The sequence below is a fragment of the Chenopodium album genome, chromosome 17, assembly GCF_948465745.1.
Source record: "Chenopodium album chromosome 17, dcCheAlbu1.1, whole genome shotgun sequence".
NCBI classification, from domain to species: Eukaryota; Viridiplantae; Streptophyta; class Magnoliopsida; order Caryophyllales; family Amaranthaceae; genus Chenopodium; species Chenopodium album.
In genome coordinates, this window is record NC_137850.1 from 47562458 (window position 1) to 47589990 (window position 27533).

A 27533-nucleotide genomic window follows, 5' to 3' on the forward strand; every position below is an offset into this window, starting at 1 on the left:
TATGTGGTGCGACAATTTGAAAAGCCTAACACCATCAATAGGCGGCTTATCATCTCTCCAATCCCTTTATATTGGTTGTCCAAACTTGCAAAGAATGCCAGAAGAGATGCGCCACCTCACCTCCTTAACCGAACTTCATATATGTGAATGTAGCCCAGAGTTGATGAATGAATGCAAGAACAAGAATGGTGCTAACTGGTCCAATATCCAACATATCCCCAACATTAAACTAAGTATGACAGATAAAATAGGGGTTTTTATTATTAATGTCGTCTTTTCACTGTTCTTAATTTTGCAACATTTTTGGAAAATGAATTCCTTAGTTGCTTATCATCTCTCTAACACCTTTTTCATACTTGCTTCAGATTGGTTCTAAAATCAGCGCCCGAAAGAATTCGTTTACTCAATGTTCGTTTATAAAAAACTCGACTGGTCAAAGGTAATAATGTCTACCCATATTATTCAAACTTGGATTTCAACTTTTGGGTTCATAGCATAAGATGCCTTGTCAATTATCATGTTAGTAGTTTTGGTCACGCATACTTTTACACGAAAAGTTTCATTGTTTTCACGGTTGACTATTGTAATTAATACAACCATTTTTTCATGATTAATCTTCTGAGAGAAGTGATAAATTGTATACCCTTGTACATAAAACTATGTAGATGATTAGATCGAATTAGAATATACCTTATAATTCAGACTATATTAGACCAGATTTCTTATGGTCAATTATCTGAAGTTTCATATGTATTATGAGAATCAGATATTTGGTAATTTGGATAATACACTTTTAAGACATTTAGCAGTCTCTTATGGATTTCAATATAATGAAGCTTATGCTGGCTGGTTACCATAACATGGGTTATATTATATGTGTGGGTTTTGGCTGTCTAGTTTAACTCACCATATATAGGTGTTTGTGTATATACGTGTTTATTTACAGTATGATATTGTGCAAAACAGAATATTATTTATGAAGCAAGGGAGGATGGATATTACCTCATGCTTGTTAATCTTGGCGTTAGATGGATATCTAGACACTACACAACCCTTAATATTAACTCCTTGATGAAAAGTACAAGTTGCTAATTGCTGCTGTAAGTATACTCTGATTTAACTCATTAGTAGAATCAATAGTATTGCTATTAAAAACTCCTTTCACTATGTTTTGCTTCTATGAGATGACCACATCCTATTGCATTGAAATTAAATGTCCTGGTCCGGTCCTATGGCTCAATCCATAATACATAGTTATTTTGTTCAACCTCAAAAGTAGATCCTGATGCTGCTTGCTTCATATTTCTTACTGTCATGATTTTTCTAGTTGACAGGATTCATATAATGTAGAATAGGAGTTTTGCCGAACTTTCTACTAAACCAGGATTGTTGCTTAAATTGCAATCAAAGAGTAGCTTAAATGAGATGAGAGCATAACAAGGGAAGGATGATTCTTGGATTCCAGTCACTGGGATCTCCAGTTTGTGAGATTCGGTGCTGCTATATTTAGCACTGCAGCTCTACCATTGATCCACTTATCTAGTATCTATTTCAAATGGGCTAAAAGGTTTCAAAGCAGGGAAGGAAAAGGTAACTATCTGCACTAGCTATGAAGTAATAGAGTTGAAATTATATTTTATTGTTTCTGCATTATGCAGCGTGTGAATTTTGTATTCCCACATCAATTTATAGTAAAAGGTAATGGCCTTTATGATTGCCAATTTATATCTGGCTAGTAAATTTCTTGTTACTCAGTTGTAAACCTTGACAAAGTTTCTTGCATCTATTGTTCTTTCATCAGTGCTACATGAAACATCTTAGGCCTTGTCATTTAGCTATACATGTCATTCTTTTATAGCGCATTTATTGAAGTGTTAGGAAGACAAATGAGTCTAGAGGCCTTGTGTTAATAGGTTAATGCATCCCGAAAGAGGGTCTAAAGCTGGAAATCAGGATTCATAACTGAGGCCATGCATTTGTTTTTGAAAAGTTCCATGATAAGTAGTTTGTTCCTGTTTCATTTGTACTTTCCTTTTTAGTTCTGAAGTTGCAATCTGTTAGGCATTCAAATTAAAAATTTCAAAATTGAACCATTTTAAATTTTGTCAAGCTATATGTACTGGTAAATTATGTAACATGTTTATTGTTTCTTCCTATTGTGTAAGCATTATGCGATTGCATACAGCTTGCTCTAATATAGGTGAATCTGAGAATTGATGTTAGCTGATGAAGGTTTCCTGAAGAAATGGCCACTTAATCAAGCTTCAGGTTCTCATTGTTCTATAAGATGCTTCTAGCTGGGTCATTTTTGTACACAATTACCTTCATAAACACTATAATTCCCAGTTTTGATTTAATCTCTGTCTTAAAACAGGGGAGTCGGCTTTTAAAAGGGGAAGAGTTGCTTGTAACACTACAGGGCACAGCATGAGTTAATATATTTTCCTTTCAACCATCGTTAATCAAGGATCCTTAAGGTTGGTGGAGTCAATTGTAATTCCAAAAATGCTTAAAATTTCTAGTAATTCACTTGTGCAGAAAATTTCATGATTACAAGACTGACAATATGGACAATCTATTACACTCTAGTAAAACTTATGTTGTTGCAAGTTGTAATTGTTGTATTGATTTGGTCTATTGCAATTGCTAGTCTTCTAATAGTGTCTTCAGACCAAACATGGCTGCAGCAAAGTTTTAATTTTACTGTAGTCATTCTGGTAAGCTTACATGAGTTGAATCACTGTATTTGGAAAATAACTAATGATGCAAATTTTCTATGACGTCCACTTGAGAGTTCTACACTTAGGAGTAAGAGGAAATCCATCAGATTTACAATTTACCATTCTATCAGATTATGCAATTAAAAGGACTAGATGATATGGTTCTAAATGCTGTAAGAGGAAATCCATCAGATTTACAATTTATCATTCTATCAGATTATGCAATTAAAAAGACTAAAGAAACCAACCGCTTTTACAACCTTGTCAAAGTTCTTGTTTATGTCTTTATGATATGGTTCTAATGCTGTACTATATCTTTTTTCTTTTCATTTTTTGGTCAAATACTTGTCATGCAGAAAGATTATCTCTTGAAGTATTTGACTTTAAGGAGACTCGATATAATACTCCAGATTCCAGAAGATAGCTTCGTTCAATTATTATCAGGTAGCAAGGAATCATTTCTGAATGCTATTTTTCGTTGTGTTCAGCAATTTTTAGCTTTTGCTATATCTTCCAGCTAGTACGCTATATTTAAAGTTAAATCAATGTAATTCTGGACTAAATGTTCTCTGTGGTGTTATGTCAAGATATGGAGTTGTAAATTGACTGAATGTTTTTGGTTTGTTTTTCCTTACAGTTGCCAATCTGAAGGGCTCTGAATTTAAAATTAAAAGTTGTGGTTCTCATCTTGTTGTTTTGCGTGATATATCCTGATACCAGTTGGTACCAGAGAAAGGTTTTAACGTGAAGAGGACTTCAATGCTGCTTTGATGAACTAACTATCGGAAACTCCCCGTATAACCACTCTGAAGTTAGGCAGATTTCCAATGTCAGAATATCAACATCTTTTCTTTAACTTAGCAAGGTGTGAAAGGTTTCCTTGGTGAAGGAATGCATTGGTTGGATGCTCTGGTTCCAGAAATCACATGTGGCTACAATGCTACATACACCTGGGAAATGGTTTAACAAGAGAAGGTGCTCTATCAGATCGTGTGATATGTATTGCAGCAGCTACAGGCTTTGTTGCTCTTGCTATATCTGGAAGGCTACAAATTACATGATTTTTCTGTCAAAAATTGAAGTATAAGAACAAAAGTCGACTGAATAATGTTTCAGGGAATAAACCCAAGAGAGTTGTGTTTATAGAGCCGTCTCAATTGGCTTAAGGGTATTTGAGGAGAACCCTACCTAGTAGGTGGCTACTCTTCCCTTAAGCCCTAGTATAGAGTTGTAAAAAAATTTCTCTTTGCAAATGAGTAGCCTATTTTTTATATATGTTCTCTTCAACTGTTCTAGATTCCAAAGAGAAACAAATTTTTTTTCCAGACTTCAGAAGTTATGACAGGCATCATTATTAGAATGGAGTTAGAAACCCCAAATGTATTAAGGCAAGCAATTATTATTCCATTGAATGAGGTGGACAAATTACAAACCTGAGACTTGCTCAAAGCTATTTTACACATCTTGAAAGGGAACAAAAAAAAAATGACATGATATTACAAAACATCATAGATCTTTCTCATTTTATACAAAAACGTATAAAAAGCCATCGCAGATCATTTGATGAGGTGCAACCTTACTCCAGAGTGTGAATATGAAGGGGCTTGAAGGGATCCAAAATCACTTTGCTGTATGCTATATTAGTGGGCAGAATATCTAGTCAGTTCTATAAGTTAACTGCAGTATCTGGTGAACTGGTTGTGCTGGATTTGCCATTTTCTGTCTTCGGACTAATTAGGTCTAGGCCATAGACATGACCCATCTTCTTACGCTTTGTTTCCAGATATCTCTTATTCTCACTAGTTATTGGAGTGATAAGTGGCACTCTCCCAGATACAGCAAGACCATAACCCTTCAGCCCTATATATTTTGCCGGGTTGTTTGTCATCAGCTTCATTGTTCTAACCCCCAAATCCCTTAATATCTGCATTCATGCCCAAGTTTAATTAGGTCAAATTAACATTCAAACCAAGCAAGTTACTCAGACAAATCATAACAACGTGCTTAAAAATATATTTAGTAGAGATGATATAAAAATGGCCAATCCAGCTAAATTTAGAAATTTTCCTGCTCGATAGACTAGGCAATTTTAGGAGTGCAGCCTGACTTTTGTATACCATTTTGGCCTTTACCCATAAGATTACCAGGTTTGAGCAGATTTTTAAGAGATGAAAAATGAAACATTTCTCTTGGCATCGGCGCAGCCTGACACATGGTTAGCTCTTTTTAAAGAATCTCACAAGCAGTAACACATTCATATGCCAAAAATCTATGGAATTAGTTTTATAAAAAAAATTAAAAATCAAAAATCAAGTTACCGAAATAAAATTGGGAAGGAAATAGCAGAAGTTACCTGTGCACCAATTCCATATTCTCTTGAGTCAACCGGTAATCCTAGTTCTTCATTGGCTTCAACAGTATCACGACCAGCATCCTGCAGATTATATGCACGAAGCTTATGGCCCAAACCAATTCCTCTGCCTTCATGCCCGCGAAGGTAGACCAACGCTCCCCTTCCAGCAGCCTCTATTTGCTTCATTGCAAGTGCAAGCTGGTTTCCACAGTCACATCTAGCTGAGCCAAATATATCTCCTGTAAGGCATTCTGAATGAACTCTCACTAGGATATCTTGTCCATCTCCTATTTCTCCCTAGTTATTGAAAAAAAGTAATAAAAAAAAAAAGATATCAGTTGCAGAGCAGATTATTTAGTCAAGCAAAAACCCGATGATTGTTCCCCAAGTGCTACTAGTGCTTATATTACCTAAATTCTGTAACATTCTTATCGACGTTATTATTTTCAAACCCAAGGAAACACACCGAAAGATCTTAAGGTGCAAACAAGGCCAGCAAAAGGGCAGAGCATCTAGGTTTCTTTTTTAACATTTAATTCCTTGAGTAATACTAAAATTGGAATAAGGACAAAAGAGGTTATTTACAATTGACCAAATCCAAATATAAATTAACTCACCTTAACCATTGCAATATGCTCAATGCCATCCAGGTATGACTTGTAACAATAAGCTGTGAAAGGCCCCCACATTGTAGGGATCCTTGCAGCTGAAGAACGTTCAACCAATTGGGCTCTTTTTCTCCGGTACCTGCAAATCATAACATCAACTAAATCATTTAACCAATTTTAGAGCCACCACTTTGCCTCAAAATAAGAGAGACGAAAAGAGATGCAGGTTTCATTCAAGTCCCCTAAATAAGGGAATGACCTGTTTTCTGATTTTGTGATTGACAAAAAAAAAAGGAAAAAAAAAAGTTTCCAGCAACAATCTGCTAAGTTTAGCTTTTATTTCCAAACAAGCATCCTTTTTTTCACCAGAACTGGCAGGCTTCGTACTAAATTTTGGAAGAATTATATCAACCACAACATCAAACATTAGTAGCAAAATAACAAGAAGCGAAGGCAGCTTACTTAAGGAGAAAAACTGTCTTTGACCCTTTTATCATAGATTCATAGTCGCAGAAAAACCTTTTAGAATGTATTAGAAATATAATTAAAGCTTATGGGATCAAAAAGTTGAAGAAGAGGTTTGAGAAAGAATGCAGTAGCAAGGTGACAAATAGCTTATGGGGTGAAAACCAGAAAATTAGGCTTAAAAGCATTGGGGGGAAAGAATGTATACACAAGTTATAGACTTTAGATAATGAAGATCTGGAAAAAGTAAGCTTGTGTTGGTAATACAAATGGAATTCTCACCAAGTCACCAGAATGTTGAGCTTCACCACCAAAATTATTTTTAATATATTCATCACTGTTGAGATAAGAGTAATTAAGATCTAGCCTAGTGCCCACAAATAATACACAAGTATACTGAATAAATGAGCCCCATTACTTTTCCATTTGTTTTTTCCGAATTCCAATTGAGTGAAAAATCCTGAGTCATACTAATAATCTAACAGCTATGGAGGCTGTTTCTAAACACTGTCAAATTCACCATGCGAAACAAATTTTACAACTCCAATTCCATCCCCCTGCTTAGCAGAACTTCTACCAGCTCAGAGTGTACTAGTATGTAGCTAACAATAACATTAGTAAAAGAAAATAAGATCTGAATTCCTCTAACTAACACATACAGCATGCCCTACTATGTCTGGATTCCTCATTTCTTTACAGCAATTTTATATAGGTGAAGTCTAGATACATCAATAATTCCTGTTCTGCAATTATTCTTGACAGTAGATTTATGCTTTACCTTGCACATATTTACCAACTATTGATCTCTTCTCCAGCAAATTCTAGTAAAGACAAAAGAATACTCTGTTCAGTGCTCACCAGTCACCACTACAAGGTTGTTCCTAATCTCTAACATACAATTCTACTTGGTTCTTTTGGTTTTTCTTTTTCTTTTTTTTTTTCCGCATGGGAGAAGAAGATAAAGCACAGAAAAATAAACTCAGTATTAAACTACATAGATTAGTACGAATTTCACTCATTGACCTCAGTCTCTTCTACATATGTGATATCAGTGTAATTCCACAAAGAAAATGTGAAACTGGCTAATTGGCTATAAGAGCAATGATCAAGATTAAAATTTGTGATAAAATACCTTATTAGATCTGCAATAGAGACTATTTTGAGGTTTTCCTTCTGTGCAAATTCACGAAGCCTAGGCAATCTAGCCATCGAGCCATCATCATCCACAATCTCACAGATAACTGCAATGGGATTTAATCCAGCCAACATGGCAAAATCAACAGAAGCTTCAGTGTGTCCAGCTCTCTTCAGAACACCGCCCTCTTTATACTTCAATGGAAAGATATGGCCAGGGCGGTTAAAGTCCTCAGGCTTGGAGTCCCTCGATGCCAGGGCCTTTACAGTAGTTGCCCGATCACGAGCTGACACACCAGTGGTCGTACCATGTTTTGCATCCTAAAGATTTTCATAGAAATCCAAAGAAAATCAGAAAATATGTGTTTTCCGAAACAGTATTACCCCTTCAGTGAAGCCTGCAATATCTAGCCAAAACTAAATTCTCACCAAAGGTTGTTCAAACATGTAAAACCATAATGCATAAGAGTACATACCACTGTTACTGTAAATGCTGTGCAAAGTTTGTCCTCATTATCTTTGACCATGAGAGGAAGCTGCAGTCTTGCCAGATCATCTTCTTTCATGCTGACACAAACAATCCCAGTTCCATGCTTCACAAAAAAGGCCATAGCCTCAGGTGTTGCTAACTCTGCAGCCATTATCAGATCTCCTTCATTCTCCCTGTCTTCATCATCAACAACAATCACCATCTGCAACATCACCAAGGCAACAAACACCATTCAATTAGTATGTCATACCTAAACAAGCACAAATTCTATACATATATGTTATCTACAAACCCATCTAGGGCCAAACCTTTCCTTGACGAACATCTTCAATAGCCTCGGCAATGGAAGAAAAACCTTCAGTTGGGCGATCTAAATCACACTCATCATTCTCTGCTGCAAACCCTGCAGACGTAGGTGCAGTATCCGCAGAAAGCGCCCCCAAAGATACAGTATCGGCTTGCCTCTCAATTCCAAGGGACTGATCATTGTCAAATGCATTTTGGTTCAACATACCATTGTTGTTGGAGTAAGACAATAAATCACCTTCTCCAGAAACAATAGCAGCCCTGGTTCTAAAATTTCCCTTGACTTTGCGCAATGATTTATTCCCTAAACAAACCATGGCTAAATTCGATTTCAATCCTCCAGCCAAGCTAACCTTTGTGCTATACAACCCATTCCACGATTCATAGTTTTTACTAGCTCTACATCAAGATAAAATCATCCTCATCATTTCATTATACGCAATAATTTAACACGAAAACAAATCAAGAACCTATGCTGCATTGGTCCTACAAGAGTATGTACCCATATAACTTCAAATCAAATTTATAGCAAACAATCAAAAAACTGTACATTATTGCATAAGTTTAACTAGATCATTGCTTATAAAGCTAATTTTACCTTCATCATCTAGTTCACTACCAAATAAAATTAATTCGGCAAACGAATAGAAATCTAAACCCAGAAATCTTTCACCCACCAAAAATCTCTATATCATCAACCAATTTCAGTATATATCAGCTCCTTGTACAAATTTCAACATACTCACAAATCATATTAATAACAGCAACCAGAAATTAAAATTTTCCCGGTAATTCAATCATAAAATTAACCCAGAAACAAAAAGACGAAAGATTAAAAATTAAGACAACCCCAGAAATTATTACAGCCAAAAATCAAAACCCCACAAAATTCCAATGCAAAAATCAGTTGAAAATAAGAAACCAATCACAAATCCAGATTAAAAGTGCTGAATTTTCAAGTAGCCATCAAAGGGAGGGAAGAGAAAGAGAACATACTGTGAATTGCAGAGAGCAGCAGAAGGAGGAGAGAGATAGACAGAAGCCATGATTGTTGGAAGAAGAAGCCGAAAAATTGTAGGAATATCCAATCCTAAACAAAATTGAATAAATAAAAGTTGAAAAAGATGAGTGATTTGGTGATTCAATCTTGCGGGTATATATATAAATAGGTGAATCGTGTTTGAAGAGGATTTGGTGGAGAAGATTACAGAAGAGAAGCGGAGAAAAAACAAGAGATTTTTTAATAAAAAAGAATGAAAGAAAGAAACAACAGCGAAAAAGGCATGGGTCAGAACAAGCGGCTTTTAAGTTTTGCCTGCTGCTGCTGATTGTGATGTGATCTCATGCGTCAAAATTGGATTAAAAGGTTGTGTGTGTTTTACTTACATCATGAGTTCATGACTAGTCTAGATTCTAGTCAATCCGTTGGATATAGCCATATAGCCCAAATGTGGCAAGATTTGAAACAAATGCCCACCAACCCCCTTCCATAATAAAAGACCTGAGTAGAGTACTTTTTATTTTTGAATATTCGTTGGGTTAGAACGAGGGACTTTTTATTAAGTTATGATAATTATGCGAATTAGTTTAGAGATAGTCTTAATGTTGATATCTAAATATTGTTATTCTTGAGATTAATGCATCTTGGATTTTGTTTCAATTTATTTGTAATGATGTGACATTTATTAATATTTAGATATAATTTATTTGTGAGTGGTAAATAGAGAGAGAAAAATAATACTCCATGTGATGAAGATAGAGATAAAAAGATACAATAATTAAGTAAAAAAGAAAGAACATATTTGTTACAAATAATGTTTAGTATTCATTTACGACCTAATTAATGTTGCAAATACATTAAAACTAATGTAACATAAAAAAAATTGAGGTTGTAGCTTAACTATTGAGAGATTTTGTGACTCGAAAAAAAGTCGAGTTTATTGCTAATGTTGTTACTGTGTACCAATTTTTCCATACTAACCTGAATTTGTTCAATATTATATGTTTTTTTTTAATTTCAATTTTATAAATCATGCATAGAATTGATAGCAGGTAGCAATAATTATTCATGTATATATATTTGAATACGATATCACTGACAATTTGATATGAACAACAAAAGGCATGAGCCACGAGGCACAAGTAGCCATTCCATGACCCCTCGAACCCCAGGCCCCCAACTTCCACATTTTTTTTTAGGTGTGCAATTAAATTGCCAAGCTGTCATATAGTGCCAGCAGTGATTTAACTACATTAATGTTTTGTCCAGGTACCATTTCGACTTAAAGAGGAAAATGACATGGATAAGGTTCGTTGATAATTCACTGCGTTCTATTTGAATATTTAATGATAATTTGGGTATGTATGTTGCTAGAAATAAATAAGCTTGATTCATGGTTTGCTAAACAATGCAAGTAGTATAGCTTAAAAAAAGCTTGATTCATATGGTTTCCTAAATAATGCAAGTCAATAACCTGAGTCATCAGTCCATCACTCATTGAGTCATATAGCCCCATTGCATGCGTGATTGAATCCTATTGCAATGTTGCATGAAATGCCATTGTATCATTTTGTAACTTGTAATGTTTGTATGGACTTTGTTTGGACTGATGCACCACCAACTTGGAGCAAATTTTATAGTGGAAGTATTCGTTGTTTAGGTTTGGATTGAATAATCGTCCATTGATATATGACTGTACTCTACCTATCTGAACCATGCATCATGGTCGTTATTTGAATCTCATCTATGTCAATCGCTCAATCCCACATATTTGTTTTTCTTCTATGAATTAAAGGAACAGTTAGTATATTATCCTTCATCCTACATAGTAGTACTTGTTTTTCTTTTATATATTAGGTCCTGTTCTTTAGAGTTATTCTGCTCTGCTCTGCTGAAATCTGCTCTACTCTGCCCTGCTCTGCTCTGCCCTATCCTGCTCTGCCCAGAAGCTCAAAAGAACAGGGCCTAAATTAAAGGAGCAGTTGTGTATTATCCCTCATTCCTTCTCATCCTTACCCTCTTTGTAGCAAGTTGAGGAATTGCTAATTTGCTATAAGAACTAGAGAGAAGACTTTTAATCCAAAAAAAAAAACACTTCTCTGTTAATACTGGCATATCTCATGAGTACTAAGTTACCAACTAACTTATGCATATATAGAAATTAAGCATGATTAATGCTGAAATCAAACATAATAGATTAATAGTGTCACTGTCTCATTTTGTGAAATTGTGAATGCATAAAACGTGCTTAATTTTATAGGCATCAGCTTTGGGCCTACAATCGCTGTAATGATTAGACCAATTAGAATAGCCCACACACAATTGTTCATGTAAATATAGGCCAAGCTGCATTGGGTAGAAATTATTGGCCCAAGTATATCACTCTAGTTCGGCCCAAGACTGAAAATATGACCCTTTTCGTAACATAAGTGTTTGTTTGATAGAAAAAATAAATAAATAAATAAATAAAAACTGGAACTGTAGTTTGTTTTAGGCTTTGGTTTGTTTTGATAGAAAATATTTTTGTGAAAAATGATTTTCCTTCATTTCTCCATAAGTGGAAAGTTACTTTTATGATAAAGAAAACCAATTTTCTTTTGTAAGGAAGATATGTCTTTATTTTCCTCTATTCCTCAATTCTTTGATTCCTGGCTTCTATCCATCCCCTTCCTTATACTTCCACTTTTTTTTCACTCTATGATTTCCTATTTTATATAATGAAACCAAGAAAAATCCTTTTTCACAATCATAATTCCATTGAATGTTTTTTTAGAAAAATATTTTCTATATGTGAAATATGTTTTCCTTTCATTAATACGAATTGAACATTAAAAATGAAACAACAATATGTTGACAGAAAGAAGTGAGAGTGTAAACCTCCGAGAGAATAGGAAATTTAATAACTCACTCGTCACTCCCATGATAGCTCGAAATTCTCATCAATTAGTTGTCACACAATATAATTCAAATGCCTCTAATTACTCTATGATTTAAGCCAAAAGTCTAAGACATTTCTCAAAAGAAAAAATCCACTTATTATTGTCATTTTCCTTGGGCGAAAAAAAAGTCTACAATCACTAACACTTCCTCTTATCTCCCATTATTCTTCTCTCTCATAGAATCATTCTCCATCAATGGCTCAAAACATGGAAGTATCCCAACAACATTCTTCCTTCGATAACAACAACAACAACCAACCAAATTCCATAAATACCCCTATTCTCCCAACCCGACTAATCTCCCGGTTCCGAACCCGGTTCCATTGGCATGGAGTCAAACCCATCCCTCTCCTATTCGCTCTCACAACCGGTCTAATCCTCCGGTTCGCCGTACCTAAACCGGCCAACGTCACAACTCGTGCATGGACACTCCTCTCCATCTTCCTAACCACAATCACCGGTCTAGTTTACGCTCCGTTACCGGTCGGAGCATGGGCATTTGTATGTTTAACAGTGACATTGATCACGAAAACGCTGTCGTTTGAAGAGGCTTTCAGTGCTATGACAAATGAAGTAATATGGTTGATAGTCGTAGCATTTTTCTTCTCACGTGGGTTTGTAAAAACCGGTCTAGGAGATCGAGTTGCAACGTATTTTATAAAGTGGATGGGTCGGAAGACTATCGGTTTGGCTTACGGTTTGGTGCTGAGTGAGGCTTTGGTTAGCCCGGCTATACCGAGCTCGACGGCTCGAGCCGGGGGTGTGTTTGGCCCGGTGATAAAATCGGTTTCGGTGAATAATGGAAGTATGCCATTTGATAAGAAGTCGGCTAAGAAGATCGGGTCTTATCTAAGTATGTCACAATTGCAGGTATGTACGTAAAATGAACATGTAGTGTTGTGTTGCATATTGCATTACTTTGCTGCCTCCCTTTCTATGTCATCTAGTGTACAAGTGTCGCAGTGATAATTCATAGTATAAGGTACGTACATTAACGCATGTAATGAGGGAAATCCAACAAATGGAAAATCAAAATATGATCTTTACTTTCATTATAAGCTTTAAATAATTTTTTGTATATGATGAATGTGGACTGTGGTATAAGAAAAGAGAGATATTTACAATGAAAAACTCTTTATATCAGATTCACTACATTATTATTTTAGTTAGTTTTATTCATGTAATTGTCCTGATACCTCGACTAAAAATTTCATACTACTTCGTATTACCTAACTCATACTGGTACAATTTATGTAATATGGGCTTTTCACGAACTATTTCACTCTCACACAAAAGGTTTACACAATTTGCTATCGAGGGCAATAATTTGAGAAGCAATATAGAGTATTTGAGTCAATTTGTGTTGTTACTTTGAGTTAGTGTGTGATCCCTTATTAATTTCCCCTCACGTACTCCATAGTGTATAGTGTATACTAGTACTCACTGACTATAGTTGGGTTGATCCTTGTACAGTTTCAACTCAATAGAGTTTAATTTACTTGTATTTCATATGATGAAGTAGGAATATCTTAATTTACATCAACTTGTGTATATTTATGGTATATTTTAATTTCTCTTATGCCATATTTTGATCAATGTATTTGACTATACAAAATGAGTTAAGATACTCAGTTAACGTAAGATTATTTCAGTATACAAATATACAATTGTACAGAGTTTGTTATCAAATTATATACGCCTCTATAACTTGCCTGCCTGCCATGTACAGATAGATGTACTAGTAACTAACTAACTATGTTAGCATCACCTTCAGAAGTTGGGCTGTCCATTTTATCAATGGGCTACAAAGTTAGACCCACATATCATCTGCTATTTCATCACTAGTAGTGCTTTTTTTTTGTTGTTAATATCTTCCACATAAAATTAAAATAGATAACTAGAGGTTTTCTTTTTCACTAAAAAAAATAGAGGCCGGGTTTTATTCACTAATTTGTTTTTTTTTTTTTTTTTTTTTTTTTTTTTTTTTTTTTTTAACATCACCTTCTATCTTCTCATGTCTTGTCCATCATTTCTTTCATTTCCACTTTCCTTTTTTCTCAATGATTTTTCTAGGAACACACCTACCATTCTACCAATGAAAACTTATTAGTCGTATTTTAACCATTATTGTTATTACTATCATTATTAATATACACATTCCTACAAAATCAAAATACCATGAAAATGTTATTTTAGAAACATATAACCTACATTATCAAACCAACAAGAGCAATAACTAAAATTAAAAGGTAATACACAAATTTGGCCAATAATTCAGAAAACTAACTTTCAATAACCATTGTCCAAACTCTAATACCCATATCCTCAATTTCTTAGAATATTTATGCATGGTAAAATTGCATGCACATCTTTTTTTATTACTCATATTTGTATATAAATTTGTGGACGAAACCTAACTCAGGAATCGTAACCAACTATAACCGAAACTTATGTACCTTAAATTCATGGTTTCCAAATCATTGAAATTGTCTAGTACTTCATGTGTTGTTATTGTGTGTACCTTTAAATCATACTAAAACCCCCCCCTTTGAACAACTCAAGCGTCACTATTTTTCACAACCAACAAAAATACACTTGAATAAAAACATCCCAAACATGTCCTAAATCGTCACATACCCTTCCCAACTCCACAATCCCGACACCTGGCATTCTCACATTAATCCCACTCAAATCTTTCCCAATTTTTTTTATTTTTTTTCAGTACTCGTAACATTTACGGCCTTCCATTTCTGATTTCCCTCCTTCCTCACATCGTTCCCTCCGCAACTTTCTCTCTCCTCTCCCATCACAAAAAATGGAGAGCTTATTCCTCCACCCCACTCTCTCTCTCTCCTCCACCACCACCACTAAAGCCACCGTCAAAACCACCGCATTCCTCCGCTCCACCACCGCCACCTCCCTCCACCACCGCCGACCCATCTCACTTTCTCTCTCCTCCAAACCCCTCCTCGCCATCAAACCCCTCAACGCCGCCGCATCCTCCTCATCATCCTCACCCGCACCACCACCTTCCTCCGCCGCAAAAACCACCGCACCACCGCCTCCCACCGGCGCAAAACTCATCCCCTTCATAATCTCAATCTCAATCGGACTCATCCTCCGTTTCGCAATCCCTAAACCAGCAGAACTAACCCTCCAAGCATGGCAACTCCTCGCCATTTTCCTATCCACAGTCGCCGGACTTGTCCTCAGTCCTCTCCCCGTCGGTGCTTGGGCTTTCCTCGGAGTTACCGCCTCCGTCGTCACGAAAACACTCCCATTCCCCACCGCGTTCTGCGCGTTTACCAACGAAGTGATCTGGCTTATTGTCATCTCCTTCTTCTTCGCTCGAGGATTTGTCAAAACCGGGCTTGGTGATCGCATTGCTACTTACTTTGTTAAGTGGTTGGGGAAGAGTACTTTGGGTTTGTCTTATGGACTTACTATTTCTGAAGCGCTTGTTGCTCCTGCTATGCCGTCTACTACGGCTAGAGCTGGAGGCATTTTCCTTCCGATTATTAAGTCGCTTTCGCTTTCTTCCGGGAGTTTGCCTGGTGGGGAGTCTAGGAAGAAGCTTGGGTCTTACCTTATTATGACTCAATTTCAGGTTTGATTGCTTTGGTCCACTCAATTTTATTTGGTTGAAATTCGTATTTTGTGATTGCTTGTGGATCTTGATCATTGGTGTTAAGTTTAGTGATGCCTAAGTCTTGTGAAATGGATCGCTGTTTATAATAGTGTATAGGTTGATTATTGTGGATTGATTGGTTTGATTTTGATGCAATGCTAAGCAATGTAGTTTGGGAGATTTGATATCAGCCATTGTAGAATCTATATGATTTAATTGGAGATTGCAGCTACATTGAGCTTTTTTGTGGTTTGGTTTTATTGAGTAATATGCTGAGAACAGATATGTTTATGAGATTTAAGTATGGGAAAGTAGTTGGATTGATGAAGTTTGATAAAGTTTTAGTCTTGATTAATGGTTGTTATAGAAGGTGGGTTTTGGAATTTATGTGTTATATGGTAAAATTTATTATCTGGCTTGTTTGACCGCAAGAAACGCTTTTATGCTTGCTGTTATGTTGTTTGGGTGAAGAATTAAGATTTGTTGGAGAAGTTGGATGCAGTTTTGGAAGCCTGACTCGAGCTTTATACAATGTCTATGAATGTTGACAATGAGTTTCTTTCTTAAGGAGGGATTGCTGATTTATTTTGGAGAAACTTTATGTGGTTCAATAATCCTGAATAGTGAATAGTGCTGCCTAATTTAAACATGTGAATTGGTATGTGGCTCATACATTGATACTCTTTTAAAAAGATAACTAGGAAGCAAATCTTCCAGTACCTGTTCTGCACAGAAAATAATTCCGTAATTTAGGTAACATGATCCTGAAACTAGGTAATTACAAGTATAACTTTTGGTCAGCTTTCTTTTTTTGTGCTAGACCCATCAATGTTGAGGTTCTAGAGCTCATTAGATTCTACATATGCAATTACTTAATGACAACTTTAATTGGGGTGTTCATAAGAACTCAGCTCTCCTCTGATCAACTAACATATACAGTATTATTTTTGTAATCTGAATGATAGATGATGAGTGGAAATATGAGCTTTGTTCTTGAGAGGTTTTGCTTATACATCTCTAATATGTAGCTATGCTTTCCCTGTTTGCATGTCCTGGTTCAATTGGACTATTTGTGAACAGTGGTGTTATAGGCTGTTTTTTTTATTTATTTTTAGTCCTATGTAAAGATTGGTGGTTATTAATTTGCTATATCAATACATTTAAACTGTTATATGTACATTTTCTTCTTTCTTTGTTTTCTTTTTTGTTACTGACATACATCAGATTTTTAGTTAATGTGAGTGAATCTTTTGGTTTCTCAGTGTCAATTTCCTCAATTACAATAAATATGTCCCCAATGTTGTTTCACCTCTTGTATTCTGCACACTATTATGAGATATGATACGCTTCAAGGATTACATAGCTGATCTACTTTGGTTTCCTTAGGAGTTAGAACCCCAAACATCTGCATATTCATACCTTTTCATTGTTGATGGTCATTACATAGTTGGTCTACTTTGATCTCCTTAGGAGTTGGAGCTTCGATGTTCCACCGGCTAGAAGATGACCAAAGCATTATTGGAGATGTAATATGTAAAATTGCTACTTGTTAGTAGTTGGTGGCCTTAGTGCCTTAGCTATAGAGAGAATTCTGATAATTCATAGCAGCAATTGCTTATTATATCAATGGTTGGATGTGGAGAATTCTAGGTGAAAGAAAATATTCATGTTATTTATCTGGACTCATGAAACATGACAGCATATTTTCTTCTGAAAAATCTTAATGTTGTTTTTCTTTAACTTAGCAATATAGTGTAAGGTGTGTAGCTTAATATCATCTCGTTACTATTTTTATCTCTCAAAGGAAAGTATCTAATGGAGAAACAACATTACAAAGGTTTTTAATAGGTTTCACTTTTCAAGTATTTCTATATAAATCTTATCATTTGCAACTGGATCATTTCTTGTCGGTTGTATATGAAAAAAAAAAAGAATTATGCTGTGAACATCTTCATAGCATTCAAGTGTACAGTATACACATTTAAGTTCCTGTTGTCGGTTTAAAGAATTATTTTGATGAAAACATAACTGAATTTTTGAAATTATTTTTTCTTACTGTCAAGCTGGAGCCTGTCCCCATTAGCATAAATGTATAAGCTTGAGTATTGTATTATTTTTTTTGTCAATTAACTTTCTTAACCATCTACTGTAAATTAAAATATACTTGTACATGATAGATGGGAATCATGAGATGGACATGTTATAACTATTGATTCCTTGTGTGTGCATGACAGTCTGCCGGTAACTCTAGTGCTCTTTTCCTAACTGCTGCAGCTCAAAATCTGCTGTGTCTCAAATTAGCTGAGGAACTTGGTGTGAAGATTGCATCTCCATGGGTTTTTTGGCTTAAGACTGCCAGTGTACCAGCTTTTGTCGCACTCTTGCTTACTCCACTTATTCTGTACAAGCTCTATCCTCCTGAACTTAAAGACACCCCAGAAGCCCCTGCTTTAGCTGCTGAAAAGCTCAAGAATATGGGGCCTGTCACAAGAAATGAATGGGTGATGGTTGGTACAATGCTTCTTGCAGTTTCGCTCTGGGTCTTTGGGTGAGTAATATGATCGCTTTGTTTTCTAACTTTTGCCTTTTCTTATACCACTATAGTGTGTGGTATCATTGACATGGTTGTCGCACCCTACTTTGATTCTGTATGATTAAAAATGCTACTTTGCACACAGATATTCCTGTGCGTGATGGAGACTGTATTATTGTGTGGTCATTGTTCTGTTTCTGATAACTGTTAAAACGACTTGAAGTAAAATAGTGGGAGACAAATTAGTGGTGGATTTCATTATTTTTTCTCCCTGGCGAAATTCTTGTTTTTATCTACCAGCAAAGTTTTTTGTTTTTATCCCAGCAGCACTTACAATGGTCTATAAAATTAAGTTCATGGACTCCATATGTTACTGGTTTCTGTTGGACCATTTGGACATTTTTTTTTGGTTTTGTCTGCTTGCTGTAAAAACAAACCCTCAAGTGATGATTATTTTGCTTTTTTCTTCTCTTGCAGGGAGCGAATTGGTGTTTCAAGTGTTGTTGCTGCTATGCTCGGACTGTCAGTGCTCCTGTTGTTGGGAGTATTGAATTGGGATGATTGTTTGAATGAAAAGTCGGCATGGGATACTCTTGCCTGGTTTGCTGTGCTGGTGGGTATGGCTAGCCAGTTGACCAACCTTGGTATTGTATCCTGGATGTCTGGTTGTGTTGCCAAGAGCTTGAAGACAATGAATTTGAGCTGGCCTGCTGCATTTGGTATCCTTCAGGCAGCATACTTTTTCGTCCATTACCTATTTGCTAGTCAAACTGGCCATGTTGGAGCACTGTACTCTGCCTTCTTGGCCATGAATATAGCATCTGGTGTTCCTGGTGTGTTGGCGGCTTTGGGCTTAGCATACAATACTAACTTATTTGGAGCACTTACACATTATAGCAGTGGCCAAGCAGCAGTATATTATGGAGGTGAGAGTCTTCCATTAAATCTTTGTATATTTTGTTTAAGCTACACTGGCTTTGGCTAATAATGCATTTGCTTCTAACAGCTGGCTACGTGGACCTTCCTGATGTATTTAAAATGGGTTTCATTATGGCGCTCGTAAACGCTGTCATCTGGACTGTTGTCGGGGGATTTTGGTGGAAGATAATAGGTCTCTACTAACATTACTGTTTTGTTAAGAGGTTTAATTTCCCCCATGTATAATGCCCCATTTCACAGGATACGGATGGTTACATTTGCTGGAAATACCAGCCACATTCTTTTTGAGTCTAGTCAGAGTTGGATTATAGTTTCTTGAATGGTGGAGGTTTGACAAAGATGAAGCACTCCTGATGTAGAATTTCAAATGTTATCAGTGCGGCGATTGTAATGAGAGGAGAGTTGCTTTTTCTCCCCCTACTAAATTTGCATTCGTGAATTAACTAGGCTTAAACCCTATTTACTTATAGCTCAATTCTTCCATCTTATACCTTATATTAGGATAATTTAATACAATTGTAATTAAATGAAGAAATAGCTTTCAGAATATTAGCAGTTCAAGCTCTGAAACATGAATCTCCAGCCACCCTTAAAACTGCGTTTTCTGGTGCACAAATGTCACCTGACGCCTACGATTGAAATTACATGCTTGCGCATACATTAAAAAATATGTGCTATATAGACAAGTTGAGAAAGTAGATAGCAACCTAATCACAGTCAAGACAGAAGCAAATAAACCTGCTTGATACATGTGAATGTGTGATAAAATATTCATCCATTTAAGCTCCTCACTGCAGGAAATTCATCTACCAATTTCAGTTTTTCAAGGATAAACTTTTCCTGGTTGGCATATTCAATATCTGGGTTTTCTGTGAAATTTGAATGTAAAGCATTCCCAACACTATCAACTATTGCTGAAGTAGTCATGGACGATTCTATACATAAGATAGCAGCAATGGCATCCAACTGAGTCACCTCGTTCCTGAACATTAGCCTTGCATGAGCCTGTGCTAGTCGAATCAGACTTTCTAACATTCGCACTGTGATCCTCGCCGCATTTTCTGTCCCTGATCTCCTTTGCAGTTGGTAGTAACCAGAAATTACTCTCTGCTTCCTTAGTAAGTATTGGCCTAAATTTCCCTTTAACATAACTAATATACCTCCTTAACATAGAAAGTGACCAATAATTTGTTAAATCTTCGGCATCTTTTACTCTGCCTGGTTCCTCCTCTGCAAGAATATGGGATGAAACGACTTTATCCCATTCGGGGTTTTTGGTATCCAACAGAACCAAAACTATATCAAATCTGCTCAGTAAAGGACCAGAAAGTGTAGTATTGACAGATAAAGGTTGGCTGGGATCATACTGTCCCTTTGGATTTGTCGCCCCAAAAACAATGGTTCTGGTACTAAGAGTTGTCACAAGACCAGCTTTTGCAATACTTATTGTTTGTTGTTCCATGGCTTCATGTATGGTGGCTCTGTCATGTTCCCTCATGCTGTCAAATTCATCAATGCAGCAAAGCCCTCCATCGGCTAATACAAGTGCCCCGGCTTCTAGCATCCATTCACCAGAATCTTTCACGGCAGTGACAGTCAAACCAGCACTTGTGCTTCCTAGTCCAGTAGTAATAACAGCTCTGTTGCTCAATTTAGCAGCAAATTTCAAGAATTGGGATTTTCCAGTACCAGGATCACCCACAAGAAGCAAATGGGATTCTCCTCTAACCTTTGTCCCAGAAACATCAACATGCTGCACACCGCCAATAAGGGTTAATGCAACTGCCAACTTCACAGTGAACAGACCAAAAACCTGGGGACAGATAGCCTTAAGAATTGCATTTCTCCCTTTCAAAGGGGTACCGCTGAATTTTTTCCAGAATATCTTGAATTTATTAACAATGTCATCAGGGATGTCAATCTCGGATTTTAGCTTATTGGTTTGTCTCACATGATTGGCAACCAGAATAGGCTCAAGATCACATCTGACGTCTTTCAAATCTGAAGACCATTTTGCAGTCAAAACACCAGTTATAATCACATCATCTCCAGCCTTAACAATGTCAACAAGGTCATTTTGCAAGATTACACGAATGGAACGTGGGATGGATCCAACACCCAACAGCTGGGCGCTTTCTTGGATCTTGATTTCTTGGTAATCATGGAATTTAGAGCTGTTTTCTACAAGCACAAACTTGTTGCCTTCACATTCCTGGGACTTGTCTGAGAGGCATGCCAATGGCGGCCTTATAATGCTTCCTGTTTCTAATTCAGGATAAACCGGGAAAACATTCTTGCATTTTTTACATTCATATCTCCTTTCCCCTTCAATCGTCTTAATTCCACCTGATCGTATGACAGTCCCTTTGAGTGTCAGCAGTATGTTACTATGCCGCACCCTCACCTTCCCTATGCTTGGAAAAGTCTCTACACACAAACACAACAATCAACCACCCAAACAATCAATATCAACAAAACCCCACTTTGACCCATAAAATATAAGCATATTCAAAAGGAAAAATTGAAAAGAATAATCCCACAAAAGTATGACTATACAATGCAATTTAATATATAATCTACCATCTAAATTAAAACCAGAAATTCACTGCAACACAAAACAATCAAATTGAACTTATGACTGCATAAAATACATCTATTTCGCTATCAATCATGCTCTCCATTCCAAATTTGCAACGTGTTGCTGTCCACCAAACATTATACTGTCACCTCACCTCACCATTTAAAGTTAGTAATTTGCCAGAAAACATATCCAAATGCAACAGATTGAACATAAGCCAAAAAAAAAATCGAAAGAAGGGAAAAACAAACCAGGTGATTCAAGGGGAGAGCCCAGTATATTTACACGAACATGAACATTTTCTTTAATAGTGGAAGTTGAGCCACCTTCAGAATCCTTCACAATCAACCTCTGCACAGTAAAACCCAGAATCCCAAATTAGAAATATACCTTCAAAATACAAACCCAGATAAAAATCTACCTTCCAATTGCACACCCAGATAAATAACCTCCCAAATTACAAAAATCAGCCAAATTCACGCCTTAAAGCCGATGAATTTTTCTGGGAATTCGAAGTAAATCCTTACTTGAGCAGAAACAGCGGCATAATTAAATTTGGGCAAATAATCGGTGGGTTTGGCGAAGATGAGCTGAGCAACTTGTAGATGATCGTTCATAAGCTCTGCAAAACTGGAAATGGAAGAAATTAATAGAATGAAAGAGGAGAGAGAAAAGGGGATAAGCGAGGAGAGAGAGAGAGAGTATACTCGATGAAAAGAGGGTAATGAAGGCGAGAATCAGGAGAGAGAATAAGAGAGCGAAGTTGGTCGGAGTGGTTGGAAGTAAGGAAGGTCACCATGTCTCTGTAAATTTCATCGTCGGCTGTTAACTCCGGCAAGTACATTTTCTGGAATTGTCGTATTTTTCGGGGGGGTTTTGGAAATTAAGCGGGAAACATATCGATTGCGTTGGGGAAATAGTTTATCGGGGCAAAATTAGTTTATTTGAGTAACATTAGCTTATTGATTTCTGTAGTTGTTTGTTTCATATTGATAATCTCATTTTGATTTTTATATATATTCAAAATTTTAAAATTTTGATGAAAAACTAACATTAATATATATAGTCATATGAAATATTGTTAGATTTATCTCGATGTGTAATTTTAGAATATTAGTTTTTTATATTTTTTGTTATTTGTATATAATTGGAAATTTTCATTTATTAATCTCAATTTTTGTCAATTTACTTTTAGATGCATGTTCTTTCTTCAGTCCTAAAAATCGATAACATGATAAAAGGGTTAATTTTTTTAAAAAATATCTACTTCATTGACTTATCATATTCATTTCATAGAAATTTATATGTGAAGTTTATAAGAATTCAAAATGTTCTAAATTTTCTGTGCATAAATTAGTGAAGAATTGGATGAGGTAGTGAGTATTCATATTGTTACTAATATGTTTTACTTTTAAAGGTATACCCAACAAAAGTACTTTTCCATATGAATGATCATGATAAGGAGTAAGTGCTAACGTGTACCAAATACTGATATTTTTCCATATGAATGATCATGATAATTCGAGTTAACTGTATTATAGTTTACAAATTGTAAAAAAATTGAGTATGAGGAAGATCAGATCATAATATTATAGATCAGTTGTAACTTTGAATTTATCTAGGCGCTAATTCTTATTCTATTAAACAATAGTCAATAATATAAGAGGATTTTCTCCTTATATGAACGATTACGTTATTTCAGATAAATTGTAACTTTGAATTTAGTCTACAAGTTGTGATAAGAAATCATTGAGTATGAATAATATTTCAGATCAATTGTAACTTTGAATTTAGTCAACAGACTGTAATAAGAAATCATTGAGTATGAATAATAATTTAGATCAATTGTAACTCTTAATTTTGTCTACAAATTGTGATAAAAAAAATTAATAATATTTTGTAAAATAAATTTTAGATGAATTGTTACTTTTAAGGGTATATAATGAAATATTAAGTCCATCAATGGTATAATGAAATAATGAAAATTAAGTCCATCAATCTTTTACCATAAATTAATAATATTTTGTAAAATCAATTTTATGCCTAAGTTCAATTTAGCAAAAATTAGTTTAGTTAAATTAAAATTAGTAATTTTAAACAAAAATATAATAGTAAATTACTAAATTAGTAAGAATAAATTTTAATCAATAAAAATAATTTCAAGTCAGCAAAAATACGGTGAAAAGAATATGACTTACATTATGCATAATAAAGGTATTAATGTGTTGTTCTAATAATGTGCTTAATAATTTGCCAGAAATTTTCTTTAAAAAAAATGCCAGAAATCATAATGAATAATAATGCATGTTTCAAATTCATTTTCTAAAATTTTACTTATCATTATAACATTATTAGCTTCCTTATATGAAGATTATAATTTTTTTAAGAATGGACACATGGTTCAATTCCATATGTTTTACTTTATTCATCAAAATGACAATAATATATATCTTTCCTTATTATGTATCAAATCATAAAATATTCGAATCTATTGTGACTTTGAATCATGATCTGACAGCACATAAGGATGCCAGCTAGAGATAGCTTAGTTGGATAAAGTTTCGCATTTGGCAAGACCTGGGATTGAAAATGAATTACACTTGGATCTTATTTTATTCACCTTATTTTTGTTGAATTGAAATTATTTTTTATGATTAAAACATATTTTTCACTGATTTCTTATTTATTTTGTCTTTAATTTTATTGTTTTTCACTGATTAAAAATTAATATTATTAAACTGAAATTATTTTTATTAAACTAAATTTATTTTTACCAGAGAAATAATTTTTACTAAACCAAAATGATTTTATTGACTATTATCTTTTAAGGTGAAGAGAATAAGGCTTTATTGATTTTTTTTCTTCATAAAACTAATTGAAAGTGATTTATCTGTTGAAATTAAACTAAATGATATAGTACTTAATACGATTGAACCAATTGTTGTATTTGTTAGATGAGGTAACTTATTTTTATATATTAAGTTTTAAGGTGAAGAGAATAAGGCTTTATTGATTTTTTTTCTTCATAAAACTAATTGAAAGTGATTTATCTGTTGAAATTAAACTAAATGATATAGTACTTAATACGATTGAACCAATTGTTGTATTTGTTAGATGAGGTAACTTATTTTTATATATTAAAAATACTTTTTAAATAAAATAAAATTGATTTGAAATATTTTAATTGGCTGATATTTTTTATTATATTAAATAGCGTATCAATTTTAAAAATAATGAAAACAAGGTGAAAAGCAAATGAGACTATTATGTGTGACAAAAATAACATATTAAGCTGATATAAACTTAAATAAAAAGTGAACTTTTTTCAATTAAAAAAACCACATATTTATGTGACTTAGGTTTTGTTCTCTTTGCTCGAACAAGGTATTTTGGTCTGAATTTTCTGAAGTTTGGTCTGGTATAATCTAACTGTTTAATTTAATTAAACTTTAACCTATATTGTAAATTAAAGTATAAGGAAAAAAACATTATAAAATGAAAATATGGTTTTTCAACGAATCGTTTATTTTTCAAATATTCAATTTTCATAACTTTTAGAAATGCATCATCCAAGATACATGACAAGAAGCAAACAAAATAAAGAAAATATGACCTAGTTAGGCTGAATTTTTAAAGTAAAATTTAAAACTTTAATTTCTTTGATTATATAACAGTAAAAAAATGAAAATACGGAGTAGTGTTTAAAGAACAAACGTTGCAATATTAAAAGAATGGAGAAAGTACTAATTTTAGTAATTATCGAAATACTCTGTATAAAACAAATATGGAAATAAATCATATTGATATGCCCTACACAATCTTCCATTCTTTTTATAACCCCACCTTGAGCTCTCATTTCTTCATTCATCAACCTCTTCACTTGTTATCAACTTTTTCTTCTTCTCACAATTTCCCTTCTTTCACTATGGCTAGTCAGCCTACTCCTCCAAAAAAAACTAGAGGCCGCCAAAAGATCAAAATGGAGCGTATGGAGAAGGATAGCAATCGACAAGTTACCTTCTCCAAACGCCGCTGTGGTCTTTTTAAAAAGGCTAGTGAGCTGTGCACCTTATGTGGTGTAGATGCTGCAATTATCGTCTTCTCACCAGGGAAAAAGGCCTATTCTTTTGGCCACCCTTCGGTAGAGATGGTAGCCAATCGCTACTATTTTTCAAAATTTTCTCCATCCTCATCATCCTCTGATCAGGATATCAAACCGCCCCTTGGGGTTGGGGTTGGGGTTGGGGTCCATCGCAGCAGTGCTGGTGTCTGCGATCTCAACCTGGAACTCACCTTAATCAATCGTCATATGGAGATGGAAAAGAAGAGAAACGAAGAGATGACCGAGACCATGATGGATCTTCCCATCGAGGAGCTTTCATTGGAAAATTTGGAGCGTTTCAAAGCTTCCTTAGAAGAGCTTAAGAAGCATGTTATCCAACAAGGTAATAGCCTCGTGATGATGGAGGCCGCCGCAAAAGCTCCAACTACTACTACTACTCCTCCTCCTTATCCAATGCCTTTTATGGGGGTTAATTATCCTGTGTTTGATACAAAGGATGGTGCCTTGGTTGGATATCGACAGGATTATTACTAGCTTTGCATTGCATGGGAGTATTTAATTTGCTGAGGAATTGAAGGAAAACCATACATTAAATTTCATATTTAACGTATGATGCAGTTAATCTATCGCTTGTTTCACATTTAATTTGATTGTCAAAAAAAAAAAAAAAAAAAAAAAAAAATTGAAGTTGTTGCACCAAAAAATAAAAACATTTGTCTTTATTTCGTTAAGTAGATTATTATGTGTGTTTTTTTTTATTATTATTGTCATGGAGCCGCAGTTATTTTCAGAAAGTGTTATGGAATCAAAGTTGAAATAAATAAAATTTTATGTTATTTAAAAAATTATGTGCAAGTCTCAAATACATTATGTTTTCCTTCCATTATTCTTTAATCTACACCCTATGCTTATAAGGGATAACTTCGAAATGTCTTGTAAAAGACAAGAAGTTTTGTTGAAAATATTCTCCACTTTCTTATTTGAAACACAATTTTTTTGGCATGTAATTTGGCAAAAAATGTCTTAATGTCTTTTTTTGTCATGTAATTTCGCAAAAAAGACTTAGAACAATGAACCTAATAAAAATACTTAACCCAGGCCATAATCTTTTTTTTTTTTGACAGTAACCCAGGCCATAATCACATTCTCTTTTTCAACAAAATGCAAATTTGATCTTGAGAACAATTATATGACTCAATTATTATTTTCTTCCAAAAAAATATATATTTATTTTGTTGATATACTTCGTATCTCTCAGGGATGCATGATATACAACCCTAATATGATTGTTCAACAACTAATCTATATTGTTTAAATCGCATGTTCAAATTCTTTTTCTCCCAGTTGTAATTTAATGCCCTAATATAATGACTCATTGCATTAAAAAAATGCTGAATGTTCTCATATTAAGAAGTATTTTAAATGGATTGAGTTCAGGTATTGTTTTTTTTTTTTTTTTTTTTTTTTTTTTTTTTTTTGACGGCTGAACTATTGCCAAGACTAGGAATTATGCACTTAATCCTATTATATATATTGCCGGGTCGCGTAGCTCTCTCTTAATTAATCACACAAAAATAGATGATAAATAAACAATTACCATAATGGAAGCTTTTTAAACAATTATCAAATTTGATCTTTTTTTTTTTTTTTTTTGGAGGAAATATCAAATTTGATCTTAAGAGCAATTATATGGCTCAATTATTATCAATACCATATTTTGTTGATTTGTTTCTCTTTTTGTTTCCACTGTCTATTCTTTTTCCACGTCTTGTGCTTT

The 27533-nt window shown here is 34.6% G+C and overlaps 3 protein-coding genes, 1 long non-coding RNA gene and 1 pseudogene across 4 annotated transcripts; 3 read left to right on the top strand and 2 right to left on the bottom strand.

Moving 5' to 3' along the window:
• Nucleotides 1–371: 371 nt before the first annotated feature.
• LOC145588284 (uncharacterized) lies at nucleotides 372–3865 on the top strand. The gene is made up of 6 exons (XR_014101570.1): nucleotides 372–439; nucleotides 967–1100; nucleotides 1328–2268; nucleotides 2375–2477; nucleotides 3077–3164; nucleotides 3358–3865. It is a non-coding gene; the product is annotated as an uncharacterized LOC145588284 (long non-coding RNA).
• A 206-nt stretch (nucleotides 3866–4071) lies between these two features.
• On the bottom strand, nucleotides 4072–9330 carry LOC145589985 (bifunctional riboflavin biosynthesis protein RIBA 1, chloroplastic-like). The gene is made up of 7 exons (XM_081646714.1): nucleotides 9073–9330; nucleotides 8079–8475; nucleotides 7757–7972; nucleotides 7279–7601; nucleotides 5691–5820; nucleotides 5074–5370; nucleotides 4072–4644 (listed from the first exon to the last, which is right to left on the bottom strand). The coding sequence occupies exons 1-7, from the start codon at nucleotides 9120–9122 to the stop codon at nucleotides 4387–4389; spliced, it is 1671 nt and encodes a 556-aa protein (XP_081502840.1). The 5' UTR covers nucleotides 9123–9330; the 3' UTR covers nucleotides 4072–4386.
• A 5435-nt stretch (nucleotides 9331–14765) lies between these two features.
• LOC145588285 (dicarboxylate transporter 2, chloroplastic-like) lies at nucleotides 14766–19435 on the top strand. The gene is made up of 4 exons (XM_081644925.1): nucleotides 14766–15622; nucleotides 17878–18191; nucleotides 18654–19102; nucleotides 19183–19435. Exons 1-4 carry the CDS (start codon nucleotides 14831–14833, stop codon nucleotides 19296–19298), a joined length of 1671 nt encoding a protein of 556 aa, XP_081501051.1. The 5' UTR covers nucleotides 14766–14830; the 3' UTR covers nucleotides 19299–19435.
• A 274-nt stretch (nucleotides 19436–19709) lies between these two features.
• Nucleotides 19710–22537, bottom strand: LOC145588286 (putative DNA helicase MCM9; annotated as a pseudogene).
• A 3135-nt stretch (nucleotides 22538–25672) lies between these two features.
• On the top strand, nucleotides 25673–26290 carry LOC145589199 (agamous-like MADS-box protein AGL61). The gene has a single exon (XM_081645747.1). It carries the CDS (start codon nucleotides 25673–25675, stop codon nucleotides 26288–26290), a length of 618 nt encoding a protein of 205 aa, XP_081501873.1.
• The last annotated feature ends 1243 nt before the right edge of the window (nucleotides 26291–27533 follow it).